The sequence below is a fragment of the Mustela erminea genome, chromosome 19 (genome assembly GCF_009829155.1).
Source record: "Mustela erminea isolate mMusErm1 chromosome 19, mMusErm1.Pri, whole genome shotgun sequence".
Classification (NCBI taxonomy): Eukaryota; Metazoa; Chordata; class Mammalia; order Carnivora; family Mustelidae; genus Mustela; species Mustela erminea.
Genome location: NC_045632.1, coordinates 2,083,822 through 2,106,404, shown reverse-complemented (window position 1 = coordinate 2,106,404; position 22,583 = coordinate 2,083,822). Strand labels below are relative to the sequence as shown.

Here is a 22,583-nt window from a genome sequence, read left to right as displayed (position 1 = left end):
CCTGCCACCAGGGGCTGCAGCACACCCAGTCAGCCCCTCCTCCCCAGTGCCCACTTTTGCCCCCGGGGACAGTGGAGCCCACAGGTGGCCAGGCCAGCAGCTCTGAGGCAGCGTCTCCCACTCCCAGTTTCCACCCGCCCCCAAGCTCCACTTCCCATCCCTGCACAACTGGCTTGTGGAGGAGGCCCTGCCCCGCCGGGTGCATCCCATCTGCTCAGACGGCCTGGGTGGTCAGCAAGGCAGGGATCAGGACTTCACAGATGAGGAAACAAACAAGCTCAGCAAGAACAAGGACCTTGCTGGAGGCCCCGGCGCACGGCCGCCGGGGCTGGCCGGAAGCACGCTCTGGCTGCACAGGTCCCATGAGCAGCCTGCTGTTGTCCCTTCCAGAATAGCTGCACACAGGGACCCCCGGCACGCATTCCACCATGATCACCTTGTGCCCTCTGAGAGGCTGAGGAAGTGGAAATGAGGACGGACAGTGTCTGCTCTCCGGTTTCAGTGGGGAAGAGACCCCAAGTATGAAAACGAGAATCAGAGGTTAACAGCAGATAGCCACTAGTGCCCCAAAGAAAATAAGGGCTGGGGGCGGGTGGGCAGAGACACTATGTGAGATGGGAGCCAGGCAAGGCCCCTCTGAGCACTGGGTTGGGTTGCGCCTCCAGAGGTCTGGGACCCCGCCCATGCCAAATCATCTCACCTGCAAGGATCCCCAACACGTGACCTCAGGCGGGGGCTGATGGGGCTCTCGCCCTCTGGCAGACACCCCCAGAGGCTCCTCCCTAGCTGGGCCACCACTCCAGTCTGGGCCTGGCCCAGCTCTCCTCCCTGAATGCTCACCTGTGCTGGGGCCCCCGATTCCTCTAGTTCGGGGGCACTCCTGCACCTCCTGGCTCAAGCAACTTCCCCATCTCTATGATGGAAGAGCAGCTTCCAAGTGACCTCTCTCCCATGAGACCAGCCAACTCTCCCCGCACCCTCGACCTCAAGGTCACATCCCCGCAGCAGGCCCCACAGTGACTCCTCCATCACCCTTCCCACCAGGTCCACAGGTCAAATGACACCCCCTGTGCTTTCTCACTGCTTGAAGACCAAGTCCAACATATCTCCCACCCCTCCCTCTAAGCCCAGCGAAGTCCTCCCTGCAAGACCCAGCGAAGACCCTTTGGCCTCCCAACCAGGTAACCCCCTTGGCCCAACTTTCTGTCGCTGGCAGGACTCCACTTTCCCTCGTCCCAACCCAGGCAGAAACTCACTGTCCTCCCCAGGCATAGAGGCTAGCCACCTGCCCCCTTGGCATTGACAAGCCTTCCAATGCCCTGTCCTGCAAATCCCCCTGTCTAAATTCACCAACGTCACCCATGATCCCTCCCCTGCTTGGGGACCAAGATCCCCCAACTCCTTCACTGCCAGGCCAAGCCCTCAGCCTCTCTCCAGAGCCAAGAGAGACCCACTCTGCCAGCCCGGAAACTGATTTCTCAACTTCTCCGTGTCATCACCGCTCTAACTCAGACCCACGGACTCCTCCGGACCAGTCCCTGCTGTCCCTCTTTAAATTTCCCGAAAAGCGAGACTCCCCCAGCCTGTAAGCTGTTACCACCTCCCCCTACCCGGGAAGACCAATCAGAAACCACCCCCTCAGCTCCTCCCAGCCAAACTCCAAGGGACCCCTGTTTCTTGACATTCTTCCCTCCCCTCAAACTCCTTCACCGCCTGGGTAACAGCAGCTGCTATTTCTGTGGCAAGAATTTACAAGGACTATTTTATTTAATCCTCACAACTACCCCGCAGTAGAAATTAGCACCTACATTTGCAGAGAAAGAAACAGGAGGCGCAGGGAGGAAAAACAGCTTACTCAAAATCAAACAGCTGGTTACACACAGCTGTTCCTCTTCTGGGAACCTGCACACCAGAAACTTGCCCCCAGCCCTGCCACCGACCCTGTGCCAACTCTCCTCCTGCCCCCACCATGGCCCTCCAGCTCACAAACTGCTCTTCTTCCCTTCTGCTTGCCCCAGGCACACAAACTGACGACCATCTATGTCCCTCTCCTGAAGGCTTGGGAAGCAGAAACACCCAGGTCCCAAGCATATGAGCGGACCCCTCTAGACCAGCCCCTAAAATGACTAATATCACCAACATCACCCTGAAAATAACCAACAATAACTGCAACTTCACGAAAGCTCATCCTGGCCAATTACTTTGCATACATACCCATATTCAGCCCTCCCTTAAAGCCTTCGGAGGACTATTACCACCCACTTCCACAGTCAGGAAAAACTGAGACTCCGAGGAGTTAAGACAAGCAGCCTGAGGTCACAAAGTGGATAAATGGGAGTCAGGATCTGACCTGGAACGTCTGCTCTCCACCATCCTACTCAGCCCAGCCAGGTCTTTCTCTCCTCCCGCTCTCAACTCCCAGAACTGGGTACCATGCTATGGCCAGGACCCTGTATGACTCTTCCCCTCCCCAGCCCAAGTCCTCCAACCCAAAAGTGACACCCATCCAGAGCCCAGGGCCCAAGATGTGGCTAGCTCTCGACGCCAACAATCATAAATTGCCTCTTTAATGAGAACTCGCCAAACTGGCACTTGTGCAGACTACCTACGTGCTCAGCTTCCAGTTACCATGTTTCCCACTCTCACAAAAAAGGCCACAATTTCTCCACCGCACAGACTAGCAATAGTGCCGCCTCTTTCCTGGGACCAAGTCACTTTTCAAGAGACCAGCTTCTACTGAGCCAGGACCAATCTGTGACCCCTCTCTTCCTGGGCTCCACCCTGGCAAGACAGATCTCTCCAGCACAGAAACAGACTCAATGGGGGCACCCATCTACTGAATGACTCTCCAACTTTGGCCCTATAGGTAGAACACACACACTTCTCAACTTGCCCTTTCAGCTCCAACACGAATCTGACCTTCAGGGAACCCAGACGTGCCGACCTGCTCCCTCTCCCAACACCTCAAGCCAGCAAACTTCTTCAGGCACTCACCTTCTGGCGACCAATTCCCCAACTCTTTCTCAGGAAAAAAAAAAAAAAAATTTTTTTTAAAGAGACCCTTGTATACCCAAGCCCCAAAGCTCGTTGGTGACTGATACTGCTTTGCTTCCCTTTTAGGGAAAATAAAAGGAGGACTGCAGTAACTTTTCTTTTTAATGTCAATATCTAACACCACCTCTGACTATCTCACCACCTCCAAAGTGACCATCCCCTCTGCTCCTTTTCTGGGCGTTTGTTTACCCTGACTCCCTTTTCCCAACCCCAGGATTTGCCAGCTCCTCCGCAGCCACAGGCCAGGCCGGTTTATTCCTCTTCCTCCTTTCAGCCAAAAAAGTGAGCAACAGGACTACCTCTTGTCCCAAGGTTTGCACACCAGCAACTTAACCTCTTTCCATCCCTATGAGCCCATCAAACTCCACCGGGCCTTTCAACGCCAATACTCATCCATTCTTCCCTCCCTGGCTGCTCTCTCTATGGTTGTTGGGGGGGGGGGGGGGGAGACTCAAACACTACGGCCCTACCCATCTCCCATGCGTCCAAACTTTAATTGCTTATCGTCTTAATTCCTAAAACGACCATCCTTGGCGTTGGAGAAGGAGGGGTGCGGGGGGACAAAAAAACAGCTACTCTTCACCTTCACAACCCAAAAGGCACATCGTCTCTAACATCCTGCAGCTCTAAACTGACGACAGTCCCCTTAAATCATCATTAGGTGCAATTCAATGAGCAACACCTCCGTGCCGGGCGCTGCACTGACTCCAGGTCCGCCACGAGCCCGCCCCCGCGCCCCGGCGGTAGCTACCGTGTCTCCAAGGGTCTTTGGGTTCCACCGCTCCGGACACGATATCCTCGTCGGAGGGGAACGTGACGCGCTTGGCCGCAGCCTTGAGGCGCCCGTCGGCGGGGGACGATGCGGGGCTGGGAGATCGGGCCTCGGCGGGGGCCTCCTCGGCGTCGCCGTCCGCGCCCGGCCCGGGCGGCGCCTCCTGCGGCGGGATCTCCATCGCCGCCGCCGCCGCCGCCTCCTCACGGAGGCCCCGGGGACATGTCCCGGACCCCGGGCTTGTGTCTCCGGGCCCGCCCTCCGTCCCGGGGCATGGGCTCCGCCGCTGCTTCAGGCGCCGCCTCCGACCGCTCTCCTGGTCGTCGTAGCCGTCGCCGCCGGGAGCTCGAGCGCGCCTCCCCCGAGCCTCGCGCGCGCCTGCTCGTTCGCGGCCGCACTTTCGTTAAGAGCCGGAGCGCACGTCGCGGACTAAGGAAAGCGGAAAATCAATTTAATCTATCTGCAGGTAGGGTTGTCTCGCGGGTTGTTGAAACGGGTAACAAGAGGCAGAAAGAGCCACGGGAAAAAGAAACGTGAGCAGCGAATCGGCAGAGCCGAACTGCAGAATACGAGGGGCGGGGCGAGATGGACGCCGTCTCCCGGAGCAGCGCGCAAGCGCGAACCTGAACCGCCTCCACCCCGCCTCCCCGCCTCAATCTAGATATCTAACGTTCACGCTCGCACACATTCGTCACGAGCTCGGGCCACCGAGCGGGGAATGGAGTTGATAAAAATAAAAACATCTGCTTGGCGCGGCTAGGCCAGCTGATAGGGAGAGAGGCATAGAGGCAGAGAACTTGAAAGGAAAAGCGATAGCAGGCGTACTGAATATATGGATGCTGACAGACGGATCCTCTGCCTGGAGACGAAACCTGTGCCTCTTTGCTACTTATTCTCCAGGCCTCCATTTGCAAACAGCAATTTCATCAATAGTTCTCTGTATTCGTTGCGTGAAATACAATTTAAAAGACTAAAATAAATATGAGCCCATGAGTATTAAAGTCCTGATTAAAAAAAAAAAACAAAAAACCTGAAGAGGAAATACATTCCAAAACCAAGAGACGAATCTGCCAACGAAAATAATCGGGCGATGGAGCGGGGAGATCACCAAGTACGGAGCGAACGGGCGAGAGCCCAGGCCCCCGACCTCCCCTCAATTCAATATTAAGTGTAATATTCGCCTCCGCACTTTCGCGAGGCTGTCCCAGCAAGTTCGGCGGTGGGGGGCAGGGCTGAGACTAAAATGGAGGGGCATTCGGGGATCCGCGAGCGACGTCGTTGCCAAGGCAACTCGAGAGCTAGTCCGCGGACTCGCTGGAGGCGGCGTCGCGAACGGACCTATGGGAGCTGAGGCTCTCCGCCTGCCCCTTTCAACCTCTCAGCCGCCGCACTTTCGCGACTGCAGACAAACAAAGCGAATCTTTATTTAACGGGATCCGCGCTTGCATGCTAAAGTTGATGGGACTACAAAGGGTGCAGCAATTATTTTTTTAAAGCGATGTGCTGAAAGACACTAGTGACGGGGATAAGGGCAGCGAATGATCCGGTCGGCCACACAGCTGGAGCGACACAGAAAGAGGGTGAAGCTTCACCCCAAGCCCTAGTCCTCAGCCTGGCCTCGGTGGCGCCGCCGCACAAGGTCCAACGCCTTCTGGAGAGGACGGGGAAGCCGTCTCTAGGGTGAGGTCCACACCGCTCCAGAGCCAGGCGACCAGGTAACCCGGTGCGAGCCACGCCCCTGCCTGGGAACACTCCTGCCCACCCGAAAAGGAAATCGCGTCCAAATGTCCCAAACCCGGCTTTCGGGTAGCTCCAGCCATTCCCGGACCAAGCCAATCTCCGCCTTCATCCGAGCTCCTCTCAGCCCTGTGATGTATCCTCTTGGCCCAGATCCACCAGATTCAGACCTTAGCTAGCCTGGCCACCCTTCCACTTCCTAGACCTGGCTCCATCCCTGTGCGCTACACTTTAAAAAAACAAACAAACAAAAAACAGGAGGCGAATCTTCCTGGGATAATTGGTTCTTTAGTAGGAGGGGAGTATCTTCAGGGTGGCTGAACTTTGCAGCTTCAAGAAACAATTTCCCACTCTGCCATTTGTCTTCCACGCCCAATCCTCAATCTTCAGGAACTGGCAAGAGGCTATTTTAGAGTTTAGAGTTCTTTGAGGTAGAGCATTCATGTCAATGGGCTCTAGAACTCTTGGGGTTGCAAAATTTTACCGACTACACCCTCGAAGTCCCAAGAAGCCAGAGTTGCTTGGAGGTCGGCTCAGAATTCCAAGGGAGTTCCAAACTCTGTGTGCCCCACGACCATGTGGCGGGGCTGGGGCCCGGTGGCTAGGCCCAAAACCAAAAGGTGAAGCCAGTAGCATCTTCATGGCTTGAAGGTGTACGCAATAATGTCACTACACCGCAGCAGGGCCTCAGCCTGCACACCTATGGGCGTCTGCAGCTGTGACACGTAGAAGTTGGCCACGTCCAGGTCAGTGGCTCCGAAGTGGGCAGTCACGTGCACGCCCTCGTGCAGTGTGAAACTCACCTGGTGACCCACCATGGCCAGCAGGCTGCGGAGGTAGCGTTCCCGGAGCGCCGCTCGTGCATGCTGTTCCTGGGATTCCCGAGACTCTTGAACTCCTGCAGACCCTGGGGTTTCAGGACCCTCTGGCATCCGGGGGGCCCTGCGTCCATCTGGGGCAAAGCCTCGGCTCAGGCCATCGGGGCCCCGAGGGAGCCGGAGCACAGGCACAGGGATGGTCAGTGGAGTCTGCATTATCCTGGCAGATGGGTGAAGAAAGCAAGAAGCCATTACACAGGGAGTGGGCGACGGTGACAAGAGGCATCTGTCTACCCCACCTCGGCTCAACTTGTCCAAAACCCAGTTCCGGATTCTCCTCCTCAACGCTGTCCCCTCCCTCTGCCAGTTACCGCCTCTCTAGGAGCTGCTACCACCATTCTCGAGGTTCATGAGAGCAGGAACTTTTGACTGCTTTGATCACTATTTTATTCCTACTCCCTGGCAATAAATATTTGCTGAAAGAACCAACTTCAGCCTCCTCTCATCTCTCACACACAGCACATCCGATCTATAGGGAAATGCTCTCTCCCACATACACTCCCAATCACATGGGAGCCACCTTACGACGGCTTCTGGGGGCCAGCTCTGGAATGATATGAACATTACAATAACAAGTTACACAGGTCACCTGGCTGGCTCAGTCGGCAGAGGCTGGGATTCTTGATCACGGGGTTGTAGGTTCAAGGCCCACATTGGGTGTAGAGATTACTTAAAAATAAAATCTTAGGGGCGCCTGGGTGGCTCAGTTTGTTAAGCAACTGCCTTCGGCTCAGGTCATGATCCTGGGCTCCTGGAATCGAGTCCCACATTGGGCTCCCTGCTCAGCAGGAAGTCTGCTTCTCCTGCTGACCTCTCTTCTTGTGCTCTCTTTCTCTCTCTCTCAAATAAGTAAATAAAATAAAATCTTTAAAAATTTTTTCTTAAAAAAATAAAACCTTCGAAGAAATAAAATAGACAAAAAATGATTGTTACAGATTATAACCCACTAAAAAAACCAGAAATCATGAGTCCACTGAAGGAGCTAAAATCCAATGGATGCTGAAATTTGTAGATGAGTGCTGGGCAAGTGCCAGCATAGCCACAGTCTTAAAGTACTTCCCCAGAAAATATTTATTTGTTGTAAAGAGTAAACAGTAAGTTTGTAACTGAGGAAACTGGTAGACAACGACCTTAACTTAGACATCAAAGCCATCACGTGCAGTAGTGGGACAAATGGACCCCCTGGGCCTCCTGACGTGGCACCATTTCTGTGGTATTCCTGCCAAAAATGGATTACCTAAGTCTCATCGTGAGGAAACTCAAATTGAGGGACATCCTATAAAAAAGAGCCTGCTGGGCCCCTCTGTGGCTCAGTCATTAAGCATCTGCCTCCGGCTCAGGTCATGATCCTGGCGTTCTGGGATCGAGCCTTGCATCGAGCTCCCTGCTTAGCGCACAGCCTGCTTCTCTCTCTGCCTCCTCACCCGCTTGTGCTCCCTCTCTCTCTCTGACAAACAAAATCTTTGAAATGCATTCTCTTTGCCCTTTAAAAAAAAAAAAAAATCAAGGTCATAAAAGGCAAAGAAAGCCTGAGGAGGAAAAATATATCTAACTGGCCCTTGAACAACTTGGGAGTTAGAGTTCCAGCCCCCTACATGACTGAAAATCCAGGTATAACTCGTAATTCCCCAAGACCTAACTACTGGTAGCCTGCTGTTGACTGGAAGCCTTATTGATAACATAAAGAGCTGATTAACACATATTTGGTACGTTGTACGTATCACATGCTGTATTCTTACATCAAGGTAAGCTAGAGAAAAGCAAATTTTATTAAGAAAATCCTAAGGAAGGGAAAATACATTTACAGTATTTTACTGTATTTATGGGAAAAAATCTGTGTATAAGGGGACCGATGCAGTCCAAACCGGTATTGTTCAAGGATCAATTGTTGTTTTTGTATTCTGAGTAACGCTGGTCTCTCCACTGCCCACATCTTGGTCCAGCCGCTGTCGCTTCCTGCTTGGACGCATGAGGTCACCTCCTCCCTGAGCTCCTGGCTTCCACCTTCACTGTCTCCTTAACCCCGAGTCTATCCCCACCTGCACAGCCAGAGGGACCTGCTTAACACCTGACACCCACCATCGAACACCGGAGCCTGGTCATGCCTGTACTCTGCTGAGAGCCCGCCCCTGGCTTCTGCCTGGCAGAGTCAAAGCCAAAGTCCTCACCACAGCCCTCAGCAGCCCCACGAGCTCCAGACCCTGCCAGCACGCCATGTTCAAGTCCCACCCCCCTCCCTTCCGGCCCTCCTCAGCTTCCCTGTCTTCTGTAGCAAATGGTACTCTTCTGACATACGGTGTATTTACTGTTCTGCTTATGGCCTTTGTACCCTGCTAGATGCCTGCCTCCCCCATGGACAGAGGCCTTGCTGCTTGCCTTCTGCTGTACCCTCAGCTCCTGGAACCCTGTGGGGCAGGGACACAGACACCGGCCCTTTAAACATCACTCCTGCTTGAACATATGCAGTGGAGACTGAGCTCCCAGGCCAGCTTCCCTGGGGGACCTCAAGCCAGAGAGGCAGTTTCCTCTTCCCTTATATGGAGAAATGGCACCTAGAGCCCCTCAGCGTGTCATTAGGATGCGACAGGCTCCTACAAGACTGGGAGCCTGACTCAAGGTAGCTTCTCTATAAAGTTGAGTTACAATTGTTATTATTACTATTGCTGTGTGACTGGGGTAAGTTGCTTAACCAGTCTGTGCCTCAGTTTCCCCATCAGTGAAATACAGGTGGTAAGAAGACCAGCCCCACAGGGCTGGCCCCGGGGACTAAAGGCACAATCACACAGTGTTTAGCACAGGCTTGGAACACATTAAGCACCACTATGATGGGGGCTGCATACAGGGAGATGCTGGTTCTGTAAGCAAGAGAGACGGGGAGAGAGGGACCCAGGTTTCAGGCAGCTAAAACCGTGGCTCAGTCCTCTCTAAAGTGATGACAGATTTTAGGCACCCGGTGTCCCACTCACGTAAGAGGGAGACTGAGATGATCCTTTTCCTCGTTAGGCGATTCCTGTCTCTGCAGCTCACCCGCGGGCTCCTGGCAAGAAAGGACCCTGCAGAGGAATGGGCCACAGCAGTAGATGAGGGTTTCTCAACCTCAGAATCATTGGTATTTGTGACAGGGCCCTCTTTGTCCTGCTGTGGGGGGCTGTTAAGTGCAGAAGTGTGAGATTTTAGCAGCAGCCCTGGCCTCTGGCCACAAGACACCTGTAGCATCCCCTACCCCAAGCCGTGACTCCCAAAATTGTCTCCCACTGGTGAATGGTATGGTATAAGAATTACATCTCAATAAAGCCTTTTTTTTTTTAGGATTTTAATTTTGGGGGGACGCCTGAGTGGCTCAGTCGGTTAAGTGTCACGATCCCAGAGTCCTGGGATAGAGCCCAGCATCAGGATCCTTGCTCAGCAGGGAGCCTGCTTCTCCCTCTGCCTGGACTCCCCCTGCTTGTGCACACGCTCCCTCGCGCTCTCTGTTCTGACAAATAAATAAATAAATAATCTTTAAAAAATAAGAGTTTTTTTTTTTTAATAATCTTTACATGTAGTATGCAGCTCAAACTTATAACCCCAAGATCAAGAGTTCCATGCTGTACTAAGCCAGCCAGGCTCCCCATAAAGCCTTTTAAGTTCTCCATATATTGGGGTGTCTGGCTGGCTCGGTCAATAGCAGGAAATTCTTGATCTCAGGGTCATAAATTCCAGCCCCAAGCTAGGGGTAGAGATTACATAAAATAAAATGAAATAGAATGGAATAATAAGATAAAATAGGTAAAGTGGCTGGATGCTTGGGTAGCTCAGCCGGTTAAGCCTCTGCCTTCTGGGCCGCCTGAGCCTGGGTGGCTCAGTGGGTTGAGGCCTCTACGTTTGGCTCAGGTCACGATCCCAGGGTCCTGGGATCCAGCCCTGCATCAGGCTCTCTGTTCAGCGGGAAGCCTGCTTCCCCCTCTCTCTCTGATGCCTCTCTGCCTACTTGTGATCTCTGGCAAATAAATAAACAAAATCTTAAAAAAAAAAAAAAAAAAAGTCCTCTGCCTTTGGCTCAGGTCATAATCTCAGGGTCCTGAGATCAAACTCCACATCAGGCCCTGCTCACTGGGGAGTCTGCTTCTCCCTCTCCTTCTGCTTCTCCCCTTGCTTGTGTTCTATCTCTCTCTCTCAGATAAATAAAAATCTTAAAAAAAAAAAAAATAGGTAGGGTTCAGGGCGCCTTGGTGGCTCAGGCACCACTTGGATTAAGCCTCCGCTTTCAGTTCAGGTCATGATCTCAGGGTCCTGGGATGGAGCTCTACATCAGGCTCTCTGCTCAGCGGGGAGCCTGCCTCTCCCTCTCTCTCTGCCTGCCTCTCTGCCTACTTGTGATCTCTATCCATCAAATAAATAAATAAAAATCTTTAAAAAAAAAAAAAAGTAGGGACACCTGGGTGGCTCAATTGGTTAAGCGTCTGCTTTCGGCCCGGGTCATGATCCCAGGATCCTGGAATCAAGTCCCAGATTGGGCTCCCTGCTCTGCGGAGAGCCTGCTTCTCCCTCTGCCTCTCTTTCTCTCTGTCTCTCATGAATAAATAAATAAAATCTTTTAAAAAATAGGTAAAGAGACAAAGGTTATGTATGCTTTACCCCAATAAAATTTTTTTTAAAAATTCAGTGTATATAATCAAAAAAATGATTTCTACAAAAAAAAAAAAAAAAAAAAGGCGGTGGGGCAGGGCACCCGTGTGGCTCAGTCGGTTAAGTGACTGCCTTCAGCTCAGGGCATGATCCTGGAGTGCCAGGATCCAGTCTGCTTGGGGCTCCCTACTCAGCAGAGAGTCTGCTTCTCCCTTAATTTAAAAAAAAAAAAACAAAAGAAACAACCAAAAAACTCTCCATACATGGCCCAATGTCCTTGGGAGGAACAAAATAAAAAACGTGTCTAGTAGAGAACCACTAGTGTAGACAAACAGGTGGGGGGTGGGGCGGATAAACACAGCTATTCAACTCCCGAACACACTCACAACCCCACAGACAACCAGGGAAATGCAAATTAAAGCTCCAATGCTAGAAGACCCTTCACTTCCCAGGTGGGGTAACACGCAAGGCTGATGAGGCAAAGTGTCTGTGCAGCTGTGAAGAAGCACCTTCTGTCCCTTGGGACTAAGGGCGTAAATCAATCATGGAGGGCCAGTTACGGTTTCTGTGAACACTGCAAAGGCTGCTGGTCCTTCAGCCCCCGGAAGAACCCAGGGGAGGGGCCTTTGAACTGTCAACCTCTTTATGACTTTTACAGTCCTTCCACAAAATATTACTCGTCAAAGTAGTATTTTTTTCTAAGATTTTATTTAATTCTGGTCATCTTTAGACCCAACGTGAGGTTGGAACTCACAACCCCGAGATCAAGAATCCCAAAGCTCTATTCACTGAGCCAGCCAGGGGCGTCATCAAAGTAATTTTTAAATTCTAATTTCGAGAAGGAAGGGGCATACTGTAATGCTCCCATCTCTCTCGAAAAATGTTAGATTCTGGGGCGCCTGGGTGGCTCAGTTGTCGGTAAAGTGTCTGCCTTTGGCTCGGACCATAATTCCTAGGGTCCTGGGCCTTGGGATGGAGCCCCTAGTCAGTGGGGAGTCTGCTTCTCCCTCTCCCCTGCCACCCTCCCCACCGCTGCTTGTGCTCCGTCGCACTCTCGCTCTCTCAAATAAATAAATAAATTCTTTAAAAAAAAAAAAAATCGAATTCCCGGGGCACCTGGCTGGGTCATTTGGTGGAGTGTGCACAACTCTTGATCTCAGGGTGGTGGGTAGAGACAACTTAAAATAAAATTTAAAGAAACAGAAATAAGAATGTCAGATTCCCCCTCGGGAATGTGAATTTCCTCTCCCCAAACTTTCTGTGCCAACCCAGACCTTTCCTAGGGACGAGCTGCCAAGCCCTACCGATCACAGTGGTGGTCAGATGGGATCCTTACTGCAAGTTAGCAAATTTCCTCTGTAAAGGGCCCAACAGTAAATACTTCAGGTTTTGTGGCCACAGGGTCTGTCACAACTACTCAACGCTGCCACAGTGGCAAGAAAGCAGCCATGGCCAGATACGCAAACAATGAACGTGGCCCTTCTTAAAACCTTACTTACCAGGAGGGACACTGCAATTTGAATTCCATACAATTTCATGCACCCACACAGATTTCTCAAAATTTTCCAAGCACTTAGAAGTGTTAAGACCCGCTCTTAGCTGGTGGGCCAGACCAGACCAGGAGGCAGGCCACAGCTTACCCCACGCGGGGCAGAGAGGATGAAGGTGTGGATTCCAGGAGCCTGGTGGTTCTTAGTCCTCCCAGATTCACTAAGAAGGATCTGGGCTGGTGGAGTTTGGGGAGTAGGCAGCCTTCCAGCTCCGGTTCCTCATCTGTGAAATGAAGGAGGAAAGAAAAGAAAAAACTGACCTCCTAAGGTTTCCAGGAGAGGGGAGCATCTTTCAGGGTGATCAGGCAAAGGACATCCCACGGTGTCCTGGACCCCTCCTCACTTTCTCTTCCATCCATCAGTACAGCCCCTCAGCTCCACCTTCAAAGTCATACCCAGAACCCAGCAACTTTTCACCCTCTGCCCCACTCTGCTTCCCTCCAGTCTGGTCCCGTCACCGTCCCTAATCACCTAGACTCTACCAGTCTCCTCCCCATTGGGCCCCCAGCTTCTACCTTCACTGTTCCCTGCGCGGACACAGCTATCAGAGAGATCCTGTTAGAACTAAGTCCCAACACACCCCTCCTTGCCTCAGAGCCCCCCCTAGGGCTCCTACCTCCCCCAAGAGCAAAAAGCCCAAGTCCTCCCAGTGGCTACAAGACCCCTCTGACCTCATATCCTGCCCCTCCACTCTTGCCTCAGTCCTCCAGTCCTTGCACGTATCAAGAACACTCTTGGGGCGCCTGGATGGTTCACTGGGTTAAGTCTCTGCCTTCGGCTCAGGTCATGATCTCAGTGTCCTGGGATCAAGCCCCGAGTCGGGCTCTCTGCTCAGTGGGGAGCCTGATTCCCCCCCCCCACCACCTCTCTCTGCCTGCCTCTCTGCCTACTTGTGATCTCTCCCTCTCTGTCAAATAAATAAATAAAATCTTTAAAAAAAAAAAAAAAAAGAACACTCTTGCCTAGAACCCTCTTCCAGATGGGAGAGTTTTATCCATTTCCTGATCTAGGACTCATCTTCCCCCGCTCACTGCACTCAGGTCGTTGCTCAAATATCTCCTTTATTGGGGGGGGGGGAACAGTAGCCCCTTCACCCCGCATTCTCCTATCCGCACAGTACTATCCCCTCCTGACAATTTGCACGCACTGTTTACCTGCGTACTGTCCGGTCTGCCACAGGACACATGACTTTGAAAGGCCATGTCTCGTGATTTCACAACCCCATCCCAGCCCCACCCCTGAGCCAGGCAAACAGGGGGAGCTCAGTCAATCTTTGTTGAAGGAAAGAAAAGATTCAGCCGTCCACGTTATCCAAGTGCCTGCTCAGTGCCCAGCCCACCTGACTTGTCTTTAGAGGATGCTGAGCCGGAGTGGGCAGGGCTGGAAAGAAGGAGGCTGGGGGCCCTCAGGTGCCCAGAGGGGGCACCAGCCCAGCCTGGGGGCGAGAGAGCAAGCTGGCCAGGAAGTCTGTTGCATTTGAGCACAGACCCAAATGGTATAAGGGACGGAGTCACGTAGAGATCTGGGGGGAAAGGTGTTCCCGTCAGTGGGAACAGCAAATGCAAAGCCCTTGGCAGGGAGGCCAATGTGGAGGAGGCAGGAGGCGGGAGCAGGGGTGGATTGTGCAGTTCCGGAAGGGCCTTGAAGACTACATGAGGCTGGCTCTCTACTCTGAGTGAGGAGGGACAGATAGGACAGGACTTGGATTTTCACATGATCCCTCTGCCTGCTGCACGGGGACAGTGGATTGTGAGGGACACCGAGGGAGAAGGAGGGAGCCTGGTGAGGAAGCCAGTGCAGTGGCCCAGGTAGGCAGAGGATGACGGTGCCTGGGACAGGTTGAGGGCCATGCAGGTGGGGAAAAGTGGTCAGATAAGAATTTATTTTGAGGGGCACCTGGGTGGCTCAGTGGGTTAAAGCCTCTGCCTTCGGCTCAGGTCCGGATCCAGGCTCTCTGCTCAGCGGGGAGCCTGCTTCCTCCTCTCTCTCTCTCTCTGCCTACTTGTAATCTCTGCCTGTCAAATGAATAAATAAAATCTTAAAAAAAAAAAAAAAGAATTTATTTTGAAGGTTGAGAGCCCTCACTACTTGCTATTAGACTGAGGGGTGGACCAGGACAGACTCTCAGCGTTTTCCCTGATGGGGAAAACAACAGTAAATGGGATTTATGGGATATATATACATTTTCTTCTTTTTTTGAGTTTTTGTTTTAATCCCAGTTAGTTAATACACACTGTGATATTAGTTTCAGGTGTACAATATACGTTTTCTTTATTTGACTACTACCACTGCGAATGGGACTCAAGGATATACACATTTTTTAACTTATCTGACCACTGCAGTCCAAACTTGGTCAAGAATCATCAGCCCCCAGGGCTCTCCTGCAACCTAGGTTAACACTTGAGTGATTTAAAAGAAACGCCCTACTCTCTAGGGCTGGTACTACAGAAAGGATCGTTAGGAATTAATCAAGTGGCCACAAATGATGTTAAATCCCTGGATAAAACAAAAATGCAAGGGTGAACCAGCGTACAGACTTGCTTTCTCTATTAAGGGAGAATAAATGGAGATTTGGTTAGCCCGTGGGATCCCCATTTTCCAGAGGAGGAAACTGGCACTGGGAAATGACGAATCATTTACTGGGAGTGAGCTGGCTGAGGGGCAGGGAAAGGGAGCAAACCCAGGTTGGTCTGACAAGGAATCAGGCCACGTCCTCAGACACACTGAAGGGCCACCGGAGGTTTCAGAACCAAGGTGTGATCCGATAAGAAACTGGCTTAGGAAAGGTCCGCAGGGCGTGTTCAAGAAGGCAAAAGCAGGCACTATCCATGCTCCCTGGTGATCAGGCTCCAGAATCCTTAATCTTTTCAGTTTCCAAGCCAAGGATTTCCCCCGGAAGATTTCAGAAAAATGTCCAAACCCATCCCCCATGACTTGAAAAACGATTTGCATAGCTAAGACTCCAGAGCCCATCACTTGGGTCGGGGGCGAGGGCAGCAGATTCGCAAACCTCCCTTCCAGGGGCCTCGGGGCTGACTTCCAAGGAAAAGGCAATGGATCCGTTCAGTGGAAGCTTCGCTAACTCTTCCGTTACCAGGGCAGGAAACGAGCTGGTTTAACAGGTTCACGGCGAAGACCCCCGACCCCGGCGAATGAACCAAGGGGCTGAGGAGTCCACACAACCAGCCCCCATCCCCAGCTCCCGCACGGAGGAGTCCCTCCCCTCCCCTCTGCCCCCAGCGCAGGTCAGCTCCCTTTTAATTCCGCCCTGGCCACCCACCGCCAGCCCTTTCTTATACTAAGTAGGTCCTCCCGGCCCCCGGGCGTCCATTCCCCACTCTGCCCGCGCCGGGTGTCCTCCCAGCTCAGATCGGAGCGGCGATTCCGTCCCACCACCGCGGGGCGTCAGGATTGCAGCCGCGGTCACTGCCCTGACCGTCGTCTTATCCTCTTCCCGGGAGAGGCGGGCCGGGGGCGGGGGAGGGCACCGCGCGCTGCCCCGGCTCCTCGCCCCGCCGACCCGAGCGCGGGAACGTGCCCGGATCGGAGTACGGGTGCCGGAGCTCCGGGCGGGGTGGAGGGACCGGAAGGTCCTCCACGGCCGGTGTGGCAGGCGCGGACCTGCCCCTTTCCCGCCGCTCCCGGCTCCGCACGCGGACGGGAGCTCCCGCCCCGCCACCGACACCCCGCACTCACCCAGGTCCGCGGCGACTGGCGCTCGCACTTCCGCCGGCGCCCCGGCTGCAGAGGCCCGGGTGGGCCGAGAGCCGCCCAGCCTGGGTTCCGCCCGCGCCTCCGCCCCAGACCCAAGCCCCACGTGGTGGCGGGCGGGCTCTCGCGCTCGGAAGCGGGCGCTGCCCGGCGTCCCACTCCGCCGCGGCCTGGCCCCGCGCTGCCCTCGGAGCCGCTCGCCGGCGAGGTGGGGCCTGTCTGGGATGCCCGCTTCACGGAAGAAGAAACCGAGGTGCAGAGAAGATTTCCTCCCGGCTGAGTTAAGCGCGGCGCTTGGTGTTTGCACCCCCCCCCCCCACGTGCACACTCCTACCCTTCACCTGCCATCCAGACCCCAGGCCCCCTTTCCTTGAGACCCCGCGCAGCCACACGGCGGGAAGGAGGCTTGGGGAGAGCTGCTGCTGGGATGGACCCAAGGGGTGGTGGTTCTGTCCGGCACACCTCCCTGCAGCACCCCCGTTTTACAAAGGAGGAAACGGGCCTTGAAGGATGGAATGTCTGGCCTGAAGGGCTTGGGAGCCTCGTTCATCTGGGTTCAGACAGAATTCCCTTCTGCCACACTTTTTCAGTAAGGTGGAGGCTTTGTGGACCTCTCCACCCCACCAGATGCCCTGGCACACAGGCCCTCTGCCATACCTATTGAAAGACTGTGCCAGATGCCCAGGTGGCTAAGTCGGTTAAGAGTCTGCCTTGGGCTCAGGTCAGGATCCCAGAGTTCTGGGATCGAGTCCCATGTGGGGCTTTCTGCTCAGTGGGAGTCAGCTTCTCCCTCTCTTTCTGGCTCTCTTGTTCTCTCAAATAAATGTCTTTTTTTAAAAGGGTGGGGGGAGAAACTGCAGAGCAGGAGCTCAATACAATTTAACTGAACTATGCAGGAGCAGGGCCCTGTGGACAAGGCTGATTTGGCTCCTGCCTGCTTAGAACCTATATTCTAGAAGGGCCCGTAGGGGCAGATACAGGGTCTCCAGGAGCAAATACATCAACAAGATCCTTCAGGGCTTGTGATGAGTGATACAGAAGGAATAAAATAAGGGTCATGTTGGCTGTGAAGAAGCACCCTGAGGTATCAGACAGGGAAGCCGAGGGCCAGGGAAGAAGCGAGGACAGATGGAGGTCATGGTCCTGAGGCCAGCAGCAGGGTGGGGCTACATTAGATACAGTGGTCAGGGAGGTCCTCTGCTCTCTGGAGGACAATTGAGCTCAGCCCTGAATAACAATATGAGGAACCTTCTGGCCTGGAGCAGTACTCTGGGGAGATTAGCATGTGAAATTCACTCAGAGCTGGGCCAGGGACGCCTTGGAGGACGGACCCTGGCCCTGACCTCAGGGGGCTTGTGTGGGGTGGGGGTGGGGAGGAAGGGAGGACAGTCAACAGGTCTAGTTCTGATGTGGCCGGTGCCAGGAAGAAGAAGAAGCTCGTCAGGGTTGGAGGGTGGGGCTGGGTGTCGATGCCACTTCAAACAGTGATCAGTGAGCTGCTTTGTGGAGGGAAGTTCAAGGAGGCCTGAGGGGGGCCGCGGAGGTGGGGGGGGGGCGGTGAGACAGTTGCCTGTTTGGTTTGAATGGTGATTCCAGAGCAGAGATCTATAGGGTCACAACCTTCCTCGCCTTAAACCACTCAAGGCTCTGGTCTCAGGAAAACCAAGACCTTAAAGTGATCAGAAGACCCTCTTGAGTCTGACCTCATTTTCTCAGAAAACTCAAATCGCCCACGCCTCTCCCCACGCCCAACCCCCTTCCTTGTTATTCTAGAACACGCACGGCCGCTCTAGGTTCCACCAGGCTCTGCTCTGGAGAGAACGGACCCTCCTGACCCCACCCCAGCAACCCCGTCCCTTTGCAGCCCCTCCTAGCTTTATTTTGCCCCACTGCACTTGTCATCCTGGGAGGCACTTAGGTTTTGCAGTCACCTTGTTGAGAATCTGTCTCCCCGACAAAGAAACTGCCTGAGGCCGGGGATTATTACTTTCTGTCTTGTTCCCTGCGATATCCTCCGTGCTTAGAACAGAACCCAGTGCACAGTAAATGCTCAATAAATGTTGGCCCACAGAATTTTTATTGTAATGCATTTAATGAAACCGTCCCGATTACTCATAGGCGCCTAGCGAAAAACGTGGCCCCTACTATTTTTCTCTCTCGGGGGTGGGTGTGGGCACCCTCTGCCTCAGTTACACCGGCCCCAAGGCCGGATCAGGAATAGCTGTTTGCGCGTGTACTCGTGTGGCCTCGGCGTAATTAAGGTTTGGTCCCTAAGAAAATGCAGTAGGCTCGGCTTTGATCGAGTTTGGCTGCGGCCCGGGGCCCCTGTGGGGGCCGCCCCGTACTCTCCCGTCAGGCCCCGCCCCGGTGGGCGGAGCCAGGGCCGGGCAGCACGTGTAAGAGTTCGCGGCCGGTCTCCGCAGTCACTCACCTGAGCGCCTCGTACGGAGCGCGCACGGCCCGCGCGTCCTCCGCCCGCCAGCCCGCCAGCCCGCCCGGCCCTCGACCCATGTCCCGCCGCAAGGCCGGCTGCACGCCCCGCCGAGTAGACCCCGCGCCCGCCTCCAACACAGACGACGAGATGGAGATGCCGGACCTCGTCATCGAAGTGAAGCCCGAGCCAGACGCGCGGCCCCTACAGGCCCCGGGGCTGGGGCCCTTCTCCCCGAAGGAAGTGCCCGCGTCGGGGCGGTTCGAGGGCGAACCCCGCCACTCCCCCGGCCCCGCGCCCGCCGGGAGCCCTCTTCACTCCCTGGGCGCTCGGAACCAGTGGGCGCTGTGGACGCCACTGAGCCTCAGCCCTCGTGGTGAGCGCCCCCTACCCCTGCCCCGCCTCTCTCCCCCTTCCCTCCGGGGGTTGGGGGGTGGGGGGTGGGGGGTGGGACGCCCTCCCTCGGGCCCCGACCCCCGACCCTTTGACCCTGCCTCATTTGTGTTGCGTGCTCCCGGTCTCCAGCCCCCATTCTGACCTTCGGGTTTTCCCTCTCCCTCGGAACCCCCATGCCCCATCGTGGCCCCACCCCACGCTTACCACCCGCTTCCTCCCAGCAGACCGCCAGCCCTGGACCGACAAACACCCGGATCTGTTGACCTGCGGCCGTTGCCTGCAGACCTTTCCGTTGGAGGCCATCACTGCTTTCATGGACCACAAGAAGGTGGACTGTCAGCTTTTCAAAGAGCCCAGCCCCTGCCAGGGCTCAGGTGAGTCAAGAGGAGATGCAGTCCCCCCCTCAAGTTCAAGGGCCCGGCTTCCTGTGGGAGCAGGGGCTGAGCTGGACAGGCGGGGCAGTGAGCACTACTTCCCCTTTCTCGCTCCCCATCGGGTGTAGCCTAGGCGTGGCCAGGGCCTGCCCTGTCCTAGGGCTGGGACGGGGGGGGGGGGGAGCGGGGGCTGGGCCTGTAGGAGGGCCGCCCACAGGGTGTGGCCAGCCCCTGAAGACTGGTCTGGGGATTTGCCACACACACACACACACACCCCCCCATCTGGTTTCACTTCTCCTTCCCCTTGGCCAGAAATAACTGGCCAGGTGGCTGGACCCGTGTGGCAGTAGGGGGACCTCTGGGGAGGGCAGCAACCTGGGGGAGGGGAAGCTGAGGCCAGCTGGAAGCCTGGCATGGCCACCCCATCCCACCTCTTGATAACTTTGGATTTCAGGTGCTGGTGCGCTTGCTCAGAGACAGGGAAGGGGCCTCTGGCTTCCCTCTCGGATGGAATCTCCCAGGCCTGCACACTGGGAAGCCCCTGGTTTGGGCCAGGTCCTGGGTGTCTGGACACCTGGGTTCCTTTTCTTGATAGGGAACCAAAGCCCTTGACCTGATACTAGACTCATGGTGAGCTTCTGGTCATCAGAGGCTGAGGCGCCTCTGAACCTGCACATTTCCACCCCCTGGCCCATGTGGTCTAGGATATTTGATAGATGGAATTATATTCAGGCCTGGGCTGTGGGCTGGAAGGTCCTGTAGTAGGGGAGGAAAAGGAGGGACTGTGAATTAGCTGTAGACTTGAAGCAGCTGGTGGTCTGGTGGCCCACAGAGGGGCCTTGGTGGAATCACTGTAACACCCCAGGTACTTGGACTTAGAGCAGTGTGGGTGCACCTCAGCCCCGTGGCTCAGCTCATGTTTACTGAGGGCTGACATGGACCGGAACTCTCAGTTCTTCTCCATTTGAGGTCGCAACAACCCTAAAAGGGAGAGGATCCCCAGGATCCCCATATTCTGATGAGTAAGAAAACTGAAGGCCAGAGAGAAGGGTTTCTCGCCCAAGGTCACACAGCTAGGGAGTCGGAGAACCAGCTGGAAGTCAGGCCGGGCTGGCACTCTCCAGCTGCCTTCTGAGCTCCTGACCCTGGCTGGTGGTGCTTCAGGAAAGCTGCCCCCGTCCCAGACAGTCTAGAATTTGGAAACTCAAGGCAGACACTTTACTGGTGGTACCTGGAGAGTCTAGAGAAAACATCGAATTTGGAGGGTTCTTTCTTTCGGGTGCATGAGGAAGGTGGGGGACCTCACTGCCCCACCCCGACGTCTAGGTGGCTGCTTTGCCTTCTCCCCACTTAAGCCTTGGCCCCGTCTTCTGCATAAGGCAGGGAATAGGAGACCACCCGTGGAATCCATGAACTTGGAGCCTGGTGCAGAAACCCACTCAGTAATCATCCCAGCAGTCTTTTTTGAAAATCTGTCTCCCCAGGTTTCTGCATTGAAACTCCAGCTCCGCCCTTCTAAGCTTGTGGCCTTGGAGAAGTGTGTCTGCCTCAGTTCTCCCATCTGGAAGACAGAGGTCTTGTTTCTTGTCTAGGTGGGAAGTTGAGTGGGGGTGGGACATGGCCCACCCCCAGCACCCAGAATTCCAGGTCTCTAGTAAGGCCTTCCTGACCCTCTCCCCCATAGATAATAGCACTCCTCCCATCCCTAACTCTGCTTTCCCTTTTCTTCTGGAAGATTCTCAGACACAGAATCCCCAGGTCGACGTCATCCACTCTACAGATTTTCCTTGTCTGTCTGCCCACGTCTGCCCCTCGGCTTCTGAGGATAGGGAGTTTGTCTCCTGCGGTGCCTTCTCAGCCTCTGACACAGGGCCTTTCCTGCGGAAAGGTGCCGACTGGCAGGTGTGAGTGGCGCTCCCAGGTTTCCTCCCTCTCCCTAACACTGGCCCTTCTCTCTGCAGAGCGCAAGGACCCCAAGGCCTTGAGCTGCTTCCGCTGTGGGAGACAGTTCACAGGGGCCTGGAAGCTGCTGCGCCACGCCCAGTGGGACCACGGACTGTCCATCTACCAGACGGAGCCCGAGGCCCCCGAGGCCCCGCTGCTGGGCCTGGCGGAGGTGGCCGCCGCCGTGTCGGCGGTCGTGGGGCCCGAAGTGGAGGCCCAGAGCCCGCGGGGGAGCGTCCTCCCCCGGCGGAGCCCCACCTGTCCTGTGTGCGCCAAGACCCTCAGCTCCTTCAGTAACCTCAAGGTGCACATGCGCTCGCATACTGGAGAGCGGCCATACGCCTGCGACCAGTGTCCCTACACCTGCACCCAGAGCAGCAAGCTCAACCGCCACAAGAAGACACACCGGCAGCTGCTGCCCCAGAGCCCCTGCAGGGCCGCTGCTGGCGGGGAGCAGGCCTCCGCCACTGCCCCTCCGGAGCCAGCTGCGCACGCTGCTGCCCCGGCCAGCACCCTCCCGTGCAGCAGCGGGGAAGGTGCCGGGGCTGCAGCCACTGCAGGCGTCCAGGAGCCTGGGGCCCCTGGTGGCGGGGCCAGTTGGGGGCCTGCCCCCAAGGAACAGAGAACCGAGCCAGCCAAGAGCCAGCTGTCCCCCAAGAAGATGCCCAAGCCACTGGGCAAGAGCCGAGGGCCTGGGGGCAGCTGCGAGTTCTGCGGGAAGCACTTCAGCAACAGCAGCAACCTGACGGTGCACAGGCGCTCGCACACTGGCGAGCGGCCCTATGCCTGCGAGCTCTGCTCCTATGCCTGTGCGCAGAGCAGCAAGCTGAACCGCCACCGCCGCATGCACGGCCCTGGGCCCGGCAGCACCCGCTTCGAGTGTCCCCACTGCTGCGTGCCCTTCGGCTTGCGCGCCACCCTGGACAAACATCTGCGCCAGAAGCACCCCGGGGTGGGCGGAGAGGCCTGAGATGTCAGAGTGCCCTCCATGCTGCGCTCGGGACCACCGGGACCGCTGCTGGGTGCCCTCCCTGGCCTTCCTCTGCTGCAAGTAAATTCTCCCTCCTGGTTACACACGTGTTTGGACTCTGGCTTTCTTGGGGTGTCTGAGGTGGGGCGGGTGGCTTC

The 22,583-nt window shown here is 55.3% G+C and overlaps 3 protein-coding genes across 11 annotated transcripts in view; 1 reads left to right on the top strand and 2 right to left on the bottom strand.

Annotated features, from left to right (window-relative positions):
* PPP1R37 (protein phosphatase 1 regulatory subunit 37) overlaps positions 1 to 4,386 on the bottom strand; it is a 40,246-nt gene extending 35,860 nt beyond the window's left edge. Inside the window, exon 1 of one of the 2 annotated variants that reach the window (XM_032325513.1) lies at positions 3,806 to 4,386. In XM_032325513.1, the coding sequence (XP_032181404.1) occupies positions 3,806 to 4,007 (202 nt within the window). In that variant the 5' untranslated portion in view covers positions 4,008 to 4,386. The remainder of the gene's footprint in view (positions 1 to 3,805) is intronic. The other variant, XM_032325515.1, reaches the window with a different exon arrangement.
* An 840-nt stretch (positions 4,387 to 5,226) lies between these two features.
* Positions 5,227 to 19,490, bottom strand: GEMIN7 (gem nuclear organelle associated protein 7). Of its 7 annotated transcripts, none has more exons than XM_032325526.1 (4): positions 19,402 to 19,490; positions 12,690 to 12,822; positions 9,408 to 9,589; positions 5,227 to 6,601 (listed from the first exon to the last, which is right to left on the bottom strand). In XM_032325526.1, the coding sequence occupies exon 4, from the start codon at positions 6,595 to 6,597 to the stop codon at positions 6,202 to 6,204; it is 396 nt and encodes a 131-aa protein (XP_032181417.1). In that variant the 5' UTR covers positions 6,598 to 6,601; positions 9,408 to 9,589; positions 12,690 to 12,822; positions 19,402 to 19,490; the 3' UTR covers positions 5,227 to 6,201. The 7 variants fall into 7 exon arrangements, with proteins under 7 accessions (XP_032181417.1, XP_032181422.1, XP_032181418.1 ...); XM_032325531.1 differs by having other exon boundaries at positions 9,408 to 9,494; positions 19,402 to 19,484; XM_032325527.1 differs by having other exon boundaries at positions 19,342 to 19,430.
* On the top strand, positions 18,637 to 22,529 carry ZNF296 (zinc finger protein 296). Of its 2 annotated transcripts, none has more exons than XM_032325521.1 (3): positions 18,637 to 19,117; positions 19,359 to 19,511; positions 21,473 to 22,529. In XM_032325521.1, exons 1-3 carry the CDS (start codon positions 18,820 to 18,822, stop codon positions 22,423 to 22,425), a joined length of 1,404 nt encoding a protein of 467 aa, XP_032181412.1. In that variant the 5' UTR covers positions 18,637 to 18,819; the 3' UTR covers positions 22,426 to 22,529. The 2 variants fall into 2 exon arrangements, with proteins under 2 accessions (XP_032181412.1, XP_032181413.1); XM_032325522.1 differs by having other exon boundaries at positions 18,644 to 19,117; positions 19,362 to 19,511.
* The last annotated feature ends 54 nt before the right edge of the window (positions 22,530 to 22,583 follow it).